This window comes from Rissa tridactyla, chromosome 9 (assembly GCF_028500815.1).
Source record: "Rissa tridactyla isolate bRisTri1 chromosome 9, bRisTri1.patW.cur.20221130, whole genome shotgun sequence".
Lineage (NCBI taxonomy): Eukaryota > Metazoa > Chordata > Aves > Charadriiformes > Laridae > Rissa > Rissa tridactyla.
In genome coordinates, this window is record NC_071474.1 from 384,136 (window position 1) to 394,278 (window position 10,143).

Below are 10,143 nucleotides of genomic sequence, written 5' to 3' on the forward strand. Positions count from 1 at the left end.
GATGAAAGAGATAGGTTTGTACCTATAGAATAGATTTTTATAAGGCCAGACTGTACAGGTCTTCCTACTTGGGAATTTTAAAAGAAAAATCCCCAATGACTCTGATATCGGCACATTTGATCCAGCACTGGAATGCAAATACAGGCAAGGTTCTTACAAGACAAGACACCTCGCATTGATCACTGACTCAGTGTGAGCAGGGGGTTGTTACCAAACCTTCTGGATACAGAGGGCTCATGCACAAGATCATAGTGGTTGTGCAGAAATTAAAACTAAACAAAAAGCCTAAAGTGAGACTTAATTTAGCTCATGCTCTATAAACTGTAACAAAGTTGCCTTTCAAAACTTTATTTTCTAGGCCTTTCACTATTAAGATTGTTAAGAACCTTCCTATTTCTTTATTAGCCTTTCAGTTGTGGATACCAAAACCAGACACAGACATCCTCATAGCAAGACATACAGTGATGACTTCTCTCCTGATCCTATGTCACGTAATCTCTTCTCTTACAGGGAAGGAACATTAACCTAAATGACAAGTAAGACTGACCAAAACCGCGGTACGAAGATTTTCATTGCAGGATCCTGTCCTATCCCAAATAAGAAGGCCAACTCAGAGGAGTGAGGTGGAATGTTTTGCCAAAGTTACCCAGCATAAGAAAGTCTACATTTGCCTACGCTATTTATCCACACTTTAAAACACTACGTGCCTAAAAAGATCACGTAGGGATAATGATTACGATGATCCCCGAGATGGACATTTTGGCTCTGCTTGTCTATTGTTACCTGTTGCATTGTTCTCAGGAAACATCTCTTCCTGACTTGACAAGATATCCGACTCCTCTTGACCAGAATCAAGGGGTTTCTCAGTTTCAGTGGGATCACAGACAGGCATTTGTTTCCTGGTATCGTCTTCTGCTTCCTGTAGAGTTCTGGAAAAGCAAGACACAGTCACTGACCTGAAAAATTCCAAGTATGAAGTAATACTGCAACATTGTAAAGAAAATTTATCGGCACAGATGAAAGGTATTCACTTGTGTATCCCTCAGAAAAAAAAAAAGGAATAAAAAAAGAAAAAAGAGAATAATGGAAACAGACTTCTCTCCTGATAAAATAACATGTTCATGCCTGACAAGTTACATTTTCAGAGTTGTTTTGTAAGTTTTCTGACAATCTAAGTGATGCTTAAATGGCATGCGGATTGTTCTACTGACTTCTATGTAATGTGGTTTCTAGGAATTTCATTTCACCTCCTTTTTAATATCGATTTGCGGCAGAATATAACACTACAAGATGAGCTAAATATTATTCTATCCGGCATAAAAGATATATAGAGAGTTTTCAACAAACTGCAGTTTCACATTTAAAAATAATTACAACTATAAAGCACACAATAGCAAATACTCAAAAGCATCCTGGAACAGCACCGCTTAGCCTCTAGATTTCTCCTGTGAGACCAAAGCCCATGCTGCAGTGGTTACGTTAGTTTGAAATAACTTCCATGACTTAAACCAAATTATTAATTTTAATAGATTCCAGTCATTTAACTTTAAGAAATTTATTAGTGTATTTTATTATCCAGTGTACTGTCCCTGAAACATAAACCTATTGATGTCTTTGTGCGTAAGAGTTTAATGCCACCTCTTTTCTCAGCTAGGAATGGTGAAAGCACTCCTTAGTCAGCACTGATGCGAAAAGGTCTTCGCAATACTTCATCTTTCCCTTCACTTTTCTCTGTTGCCTTGAAGCCTGAGCCTTCCTACAACTAAATATCTAGTAAAAAAAAGACACAAATCAACTTCCAGAATGTCAGCGACAGACCTACAAAGAACATGGACCGGTTTACCTTTCAGACTTCTCTGGCTGGCCTTCCGAGGCAGTATGTGCTTCTGGGCTGGAGGCAGTTTCCATGCTCTCCCCACGCAGTTCTAGCAAGAGAGAGAAAAAAAATAATATGTTACTCAGGTCACCTGAATTAATATACAAAGAGAAGAAAGCATAGTTCTGTAAATTACACAAATAACAAGACAAGCTTTAAGTGAAAAAAAAAAACCCTGATCTTGAACTACCAACGATAACAGCAACAAAAAAGGACAGGATGAGGTTTTTACCAGGGAGGGAATTAATTATGAGATTGCCTGAATATTCTGGAAATAAATTAGGAAAAAGAGGTCCATGAATCAATGACAGCACATGACAAGAAAACAAAGGAACTAGCCCCAAGAAAAGAGAAAGCAAAGTTCTTTTCAACTACCGCTGTGAACCCATTTCTGAAAACTATTAATACTGCATTTCCTGTCAAAGAAACATAACATCTATGATTTCAAGAAACCAGAGAGAATTGACAGTGCAACAAAAGGACATCTAAGGTCATTTTCACATACCATCTTTAGATTCTTTCTTCACAAGTGTGGAAGAAGGGACAGCAGCTGCAGAGTGAAACTGGTGCCTGGCATCTCCTTCATTGGGCACAAAGTCACTCTCAAAGTCCTGGCTCTGTGAGAGCTCTAGAGCTCCAAACTGCAGCTGCGACATGCCTGTATCTAACACCAAACATCCATAACTTATATGTATATATACACACACCGAAGAAAAATATAAAAAAAATAATCAAAGAGCCATCTTTCACTTTACAAGGGCAAAAGATACACCCTCTAACAAGAAAAGTATTTAGGCTGTTGCTGAAACACTGAATAAACTAACAGACTCTGATCTCAGCTGTACTAATTAAAAATATAGTAACAGAACAGGGACAGTGGCCATTAATTCAGAAACTAGTGTTAATTAGTAAGGTCTTATGTAATGCCATTAGGTACTGCAGTAGGTTTGGATTCTGTGATGAGAAAACAATCCTGATAATACACATCCTGTGCCTGAAAGGCCTTTGATGACAACAACCATTATGCCAGAGGTTCTTCACTCTGCCACAAAAAGGCTCCATCTGCTAATGGTCACAATGCATCGACACCTCTTCTAAGCTGTCTCCTGTCTCCAAGATCCTTGTTAGCAATGATATGAAATCACCAGGTTTTTTCCAAGCGCTAAAGCATCCAAAGCAACTTCTGGAAAAAGACACCAATTTCTGACCGGTTCTAACCAGCACAACTACCCCTAGTGAGATAACCCACGCAGCCGACCTTCACAGCCCCGGTAAGAGACCCGAAAGGGAGACGTTACCTTCCACGCACGGCGAGGCGGCACAGTCCTCGACATCACCTTCGCCTCTTTCTCCAGCCTTTCCAAGGGCGCTGCAACAGACACACGCGTTCCCCTCGCCCTGGGCTCTCCCGCAGGCTGCCTTCCCGCGGCCGCCCCCTGTCCCGCGGGGCTGCGCTCGGCCGACCGCCCCCCAGCCCGACCAGCCGCCCCCCGGCCCTCCGAACCGGGCCCCGCCGCCGGCCGGGCCACCTACGACGGGCCGTGGCGCCCGAGCCCACACCCAGCCCGTGGCTCCAGCCCGCCCTCGGCGCGGGCCGGCGGCTCCGCAGGGCGAGAAGGCCCCGGGATGGCGGCGGCCGCCGCGGCCCTGCCACGCACCTGCTCTCCCCGCCGGGCGGTGGCTCCTCCTCAGCGACGCGGCCCCGCGGGCCGGCGGCCTCCGGGCAGGCGGGGCTCTCCATCGGCCCTTCAAGCACGGCGCCGTTAGCGCTGCCGCGGTCCCCGCGCCCGCCGCCGCCCCGCGCCCAGCCTTCACCTGCGGGCCGCTCCCGCGCCGCCCCGCCGCCCGCGGGTGCGCGGCTGCCGGCGAGGACGCGGACGATCTCCTGCAAGACAGAGAGACGGGCTGCGTCAGGGCCGGGCCTGTTGGGCCGGGCCGGGCCACGCCACCCCCGCGCCGGGCGCTCACCAGCACAGGGCTGGGGCTCCGCCGGGCCGGCAGCCGGCGGGCCAGCAGGCCGAGGCAGGCCTGCTCCGCGTCCGCCTCCGCGCCCGCGCTCTCGGGCTGCGAGTCCTCCACAATGAGGCGGGGCGTGCCCTGCTGCGAGAGGCCGGGGTCCAGAGGGCTGCCGTTACCGCCGCGCTCCATGCAGACCGCCGCGCCCGCCCCGGCCCTACACCGCGCGCCCGCCGCCCCGCGCCGCGCTTCCCGCGGCCGCCATCTTGCAGCGCCCCGATTGGCGGCGCTCGACCCGCCCGCCCCGCCGTTACCAGGGAGACGCCGGCGCGCGCGCCGCGGGGCGGGGCGGCGCCGGGACTGGCGGCAGCGGGCTCCGCACCGGGAGCGGTAACGGCGGCGGCGGCCCCGGCCCTGGCCCTGCGCCGTCTCCTTCGGCGAAGGGAGACGCCCGCGCGGCCTCTCCGGGGGAGAGGGGCCGGGCCCGGAGGGGCGAAAGGGCGAGTGGGTCACGGGCTGAGGGGTCAGAGGGCGAGGGGTGACGGGTCAGGGGGCGAGGGGTGACAGCCCGAGGGCCTCAGCGCGGTGCCCCACCAACCCCCTTTCCATCAAAGGCACAAAACACCCTCCCGGCTCCAGCTCCAAACTGAACTGTTTATCCCGGACAACGCCAGCCTCGTACGTTGATTTTTAGGTATCACAGGAAAGTGAAAGCTGATTAATTTCCCCGTGTTTGTATTAATAAACAGCAGTTATTGAAGAAGTCTTGTGCACAAATTGTGACTGTATTGTTGTCTTTCAGCATTAAGGTTTTGCCTAGAAACTAGTTAGCTTGAATAGACTAATTTAAAACTGCTTTTGCAAGTTCTCTTTTTTACAGATGAGAATTCTATATTATTTATTTAAAAACCTGTTGTAGAACCAAAAATGCAGAAGACTGAAAAAATGATACCTGGTCTGGAAGAAACTGTTATTATGCAAAGTTATAGACAGAAGGTTGTTCATAGAGAAACACTAAATACAAGTTTGTGTCAACAGTTTTTGTGTGTAATGTGGAATCCAAGTTTGCACGTGCACGTTAAGAACACTAAACCGGCTGTAAGTATTTACAGGTCCTACACAGGAAGGATGCTTTAACAGGAGGCTGTTCAGCTCCCAGAAGGTGCTTCTTCAGCACATTTCAAGCTGCATTATTGAAAAGTTTCTCTGGTATGCTAGTTTCAAAAAATACATACAACTTCAGGTATTGACTGAAATGTGCCCCAACGCCAAAGAACACCACAAGGCCTGTGACCACTAATTCCTTCTGAAAGGTGATGTTCACAGGCTTTTGCTAGCTGTCTGGGGAAGCCAGATTTCACATTCACAAAATATTTTATCCCAGGGAATGGAAAGCTTTATCCCAGGGACTCAGACCGTGAGGGGACAGTCGTCAGTCTACGATCCTCACGTGTCCCAGAGGTTTTAGAACGGGCTCTTGCAGTTGTTCAGTTCCCTTCAAGCAGAATTCTGCTTCCATCAGAATGAGAGCATGCCAAATGGTCTTCCTCTATGCTTACTCTCAGAATCAAATAAAATATAAAATTCCTCTTTTTTCTTATTTTGACAAATAAGATAAAAATAAGTAAAGCCATGTTCTAAACACAAGTATAGCAAGAGCCCTCATTTTTTAAGCCAGTTTATGGTATTCCACCACCGATCCTTGCTGGACTTACTAGTGGGTTTCCAAGCTTGCTGCTGTTTTCCCCTTAAGCGTGTGAAAATAAACTTTTCTTATTGACAGAACATTAAACAGCTATATCCTTCCTCACATTCATCTTTTACACTTTAACCCTGCCAGCACCTCTTCTTTATTAGCTTCTCCTAGAGAGTACAGGTTCCTCATTAGTGCATTTGAAATGCCTACCTAAACCAAGCCCTTCTGCAAACTCTGGATTTTCGTCTGGAGGTGTTTTTACAATAGATACAGTCAGCTACAAACTGTGGGGGGAGGGAAAAACAAAACGCTCGTATTTATAACAACACGAGAAGTATGTGCAAGTGGGCAGACATTGGCCATGCAGAATGCATCTTTGGGAAGAAAATAAAGACAACAGAAAAACAATGTATTTTGAGGAGCGGACATCAATAAACAGATAACTGGAGGCACAAGAAGCGCTACAAAGAGATGGCAGCTTCTTTACTACAGGCACAAGTGCAAACTATCTTAATGCAAAGAAAGGATAAGAAATGTAATAGGAGAAGGTGATTTGATTCAGGTGTGACAAGAAAACACAGGAAAGGAAACAAGCAAATCAGAACTGTATCAGCTTTCTTAAAGGATCAGTATAAAAGAACGGCAGAAGCATACAAGGACAAAAATTAAAAAGGCCCGAGATATCAAAAGCAACAAGAAAACAATCTATAGACACACTGGCAGGAAAACAGCGATGGCAAGAACTGTGGGGCTGCTGTTCGGAGGGAACGCTGCTGGGCAGCTAACGTCAAGAAGGCAGAGGCATTTACTGTTCTTCTCTGAAAAGGTTATCCAAAAATGGGAGGGAGCTCAGTTAAACAACAACAAAGGGCAAGATTTCAGCCTTGAAACAAGGCTGAAACAGGTTAAAGAGGCTTATCTAAGCCAGATGTTTTAAAAACTGTTGAGTCTAGACTTCTTCCCAAAAGATCTTGTCTGAGAAGTGTCAGCAGTTACTTTTCAAAACTCCTGGAGGATAATGAGGTACCCGAGGACTAGAAGTGGCAAATGTGCCATCACCCTTTCTCAAAATGCCCTTCAAATCCTTGAAGCCTTTCATAACAAATCATCAAACAAACTACCAGTTTGTATCTAGGAGATAACATGGAGAGCAGTTAGCAGCCAACACGGATCTGTAAAGACAAGGCACACAACATCCATCTGATTTCTTCTCATGTCAGAGCAACAGGCCTTGTGGACAGAAAAAAAGTGGCAGAACAGCAGTTTTACTATAGCGAGATTTTGAGCAGTATCTGGATGGGGTTCTCATAAGCAAATGAGGGAAGCATAGCTGTGATGAAATTTCAGTAAGGTAAGTAAAAAATCCTGTTGAATATCCATCCCCAGAAAGTAAGCATCATCAGTTCTATGTCAAAACAAGTGAGGGTCCACACATCGATGTGCTATTCCTGTTCTGTCCACTGTTTTCGTTAAGCACCTTGGTCACAAAATAAGGAGTACACTTATTAAACCCACACGTCATCTGAAACTGAGAGGGACTGCAAGTAGCTGAAGAAAAATTTTAAAAAATGGTCTGAAAACCAGACAAAGTACAATGCAGATAAGACCAATATTCTGCAGAAGGAAAGAAATGACTGCACAACTTCAGGATGGGGCTGCTGGGGTACAAGGCATCACTGTAAAATAAAGCAGTCGGGGGTCATCGTGCCTGACAAACTAATCTCCAGTCCGCGTTGCGCTGCTGACACAGGAAAAGGTGCAAACAGCAAGTGTTATACTTACGTATAGTACGCAGGTATGTTAGAAGTGTGAAATAACTCTTGTGCTCTACACTGGCAAGGCCTGAGCTGAGCACTACGTCTAGTGAGAAGTGGCAAAGGAACTGGCTATCATTTCAAATGGAAACAAGTCGATGGCAAATAATTTGGTTTTCACATTCAAAGTTTAGAGGACAACTGCAAATTTGTTTACATAAATTGTAAAGAGGTTCAAATTAAAGACACAGCAGAAAGAAGCAAAAATACTTAAAAAGTAAGGCTAATTAAGCTCTGAAGATTACGCAGTCTTTAACAGTTAAGAGTTTCTTTTTTTTTTTTTTTTGAAGTAGTAACAAACAGGCAAAGTTGATCTTGGTCTGAAACAGGAAGCGGGACTAAACATCTCCAGGATTCCCTTCCAGTCTCATTTTTCTACAATTCAATACATTTGCGTGAACCTGGGTAGGACAAAATTGAGAGCTCAGTCCAGGCAGTCAAACTAGAAAATGCCAAATCTGCATCTGAATTTTAAACCTGATTGTACATTTTTTTGGTGGTAAATCTGTAATCTAATTTTTTCCCATTTTTTTTATGCTATGAAAAAAGCATCCTGCTTTCCTTACAACGTGTAAACCTTTGATCTAAATATCCCCCTCAGCCTGCAGACTGCCTTTTTTCCTGAGTCTTATGATAAATTACAAACAGGGTGTGTCCATATTTACTCAAGAAAGAGGATAAAAGAGCAAAATCAATCTTTGCTTCCTTTCCCTTCAAACAAAATAGCAGGACTGCGAGGACTCACGCTCATTTCTTCCCCTGCGAACCCGCGCTCTCTCCGTGCAGCCCCAGCCCCCTCTTCAAACCAGGACGGTTTTCACGTGAAAAGCACCAAATCCCAGACGCCGCCTTCACGTGGGGATTAGACGCGTGAACTGAGACACCGAGCAAGGCAGCTAAACTTGCTGAAGGAGCAAAGATGCTACTTGTCCGTGAACACCCGCGTTTAAGCGCTGTCCTGCGTTACCGCCCCGGTGCCGGGCACGGCGGACGCACCTGACGACGCCCCGGGGGCTTCCGCCCGCGCCGCCCCTGCGCTGCCCGCCGGGGACGAACGCACGCGGCGAGCACCCCCCGGGCTGCGGCGGCTCCGGGGAGCGCTGCCCTCGCCCGCCGACATCCCCCGCCCGCGGGCGGCCCCAGCCCCGGCCCCGGCCAGACCCCGGCCCAGCGCCTCGCCCCCGCGCTCCCACCAGGCCCGGGCCCCGCCAGTGCGGCGACCCCGCGGCGGCTCCCGGACTGGGGCCGCACCCCGGCCGCGTCCCGGGTCGGTCTCTGCCGGGCGGAGGAGAGCGGACGGGGCGGCCGCGGGCGGATTTACCTGCTCTCGGCCGGCGAGCGGGGACAGGGGCGACGGGGCCGCCCCGTGACATCAGGCAGGCGGCGACGGGCCGGGACCCGCCTCTACCCGCCCCGCCCCGCCCCGCGCCGCGCCGGGGGCCGGGACCGGGGTCGGGGCCGGGGAGCGGGGCCGGCCCCGACGCTTTTCTCGGGGCTTTTCCCGGAGGAATCTCCTACACCGGGCGGTGGTTCGTTCGTGACGCCGTAAGGTGCCCGTGGTCCTTAACAGCTCCCTGGTTTTAAATAAACACCGGTTTCTTAGATGAGGTTTGGCTGCGAAAAGATGGGGAAGCCTTGCTCTGGCATGCAACTCCAGAAAGCAGCTGGCTAACGTGTGCCTTACAAACTTACTGTCCTTCTGTGGCAAGATTACCATTACCAGCAGATGGAGGGAAGGCAGCGTATGTGTTTGGGGGTTTTATTTTAGCAAAGCTTTTGATTCTCTCTTTCACAGTACCCTTCCGGACAAAACGCCCAGCACCTAGCTAGACCCCCCTGCAAGTGCTGCCTCCAGCGGTGGGGCACCAACAGCAGAAGGACACGGAGCTGTTGGAGCGGGGCCAGAGGAGGCCCCGGAGATGCTGGGAGGGCTGGAGCCCCTCTGCTGGGAGGACAGGCTGAGAGAGCCGGGGGGGTTCAGCCTGGAGAAGAGAAGGCTCCGCAGAGACCTTAGAGCCCCTTCCAGTCCCTAAAGGGGCTCCAGGAAAGCTGAGGAGGGACTCTGGAGCAGGGAGGGGAGCTCCATCATGCTGTAAAGTCAGTTGGCTTTTGAGCAACCAAAATACCTAAGGCTGCAACCTCCTCAATCATTTTCAGGTGATGGTGCCTAACTGCTAACAGAAATTCTTATTCTCAGTCACCAAATACACAACCATTCTCTCTGCATGTTAAATTTCGTCCTGTTTTCATTTTTGTAGTTCTCAAGGTCATTCAGTTCTTGCCGCAGAGCATTCTCCTTTTCTTCTATGATAATATTTTTACCTATATTCTTATCACACAACAGCTACAACCTGAAGTAAAAACCCAGCAAAAGCATACCACTTGTACTTAGGATAAAAAGTCAAAAGTGAAGTCACAAAGCTTTGGGGAGCCAAAAGCCATTTCTGCAGCCTGCTAAGTCTTATTAAAACTGCCCAGTTTTCGTGAAGATTTTGCTTTGTACTGTTGAGTGAGACACTGTAACTCAGCCTGGTAAGAATGTGGCTTTTCCCCAAGCCAGAAACACCTTTGGAGAATTGTCTGTATTATTTCTGTATCCCTTTCAATCTCAACAGTCTCTCTGTTTTACAATAAATACCTGTTTGATTTTGCTAGTGTAAGAAGTAATGCTCTGATGAAGTTACTGGAATAATTTCTAGCAGGCACAAACTAACTGGAACTTTGACCATTAGATTTAACAAGGACAGAGTGAAAAGGGAATTAATAGATATCTGCAAAGGTTGTCATTCCTCTGGCAAAAG

The 10,143-nt window shown here is 48.1% G+C and overlaps 1 protein-coding gene across 6 annotated transcripts in view; it reads right to left on the reverse strand.

Moving 5' to 3' along the window:
* Positions 1-8,678, reverse strand: part of TP53BP1 (tumor protein p53 binding protein 1) — a 34,130-nt gene extending 25,452 nt beyond the window's left edge. For 4 of the 6 annotated variants that reach the window (XR_008468384.1, XM_054214006.1, XM_054214007.1 and 1 more), the window contains exons 1-6: positions 3,845-4,102; positions 3,535-3,761; positions 3,175-3,245; positions 2,382-2,540; positions 1,844-1,925; positions 784-929 (exon numbers count right to left, since the gene is read on the reverse strand). Coding sequence is in view for 5 of the 6 variants with exons in the window: in XM_054214006.1 (XP_054069981.1) it covers positions 784-929; positions 1,844-1,925; positions 2,382-2,540; positions 3,175-3,245; positions 3,535-3,761; positions 3,845-4,024 (865 nt within the window). In the remaining variant the exon portion in view is untranslated. Of the gene's footprint in view, positions 1-783; positions 930-1,843; positions 1,926-2,381; positions 2,541-3,174; positions 3,246-3,534; positions 3,762-3,844; positions 4,103-8,663 lie in introns of those variants that run through there. The other 2 variants (XM_054214004.1, XM_054214008.1) reach the window with 2 other exon arrangements.
* Between the last annotated feature and the right edge of the window lie 1,465 nt (positions 8,679-10,143).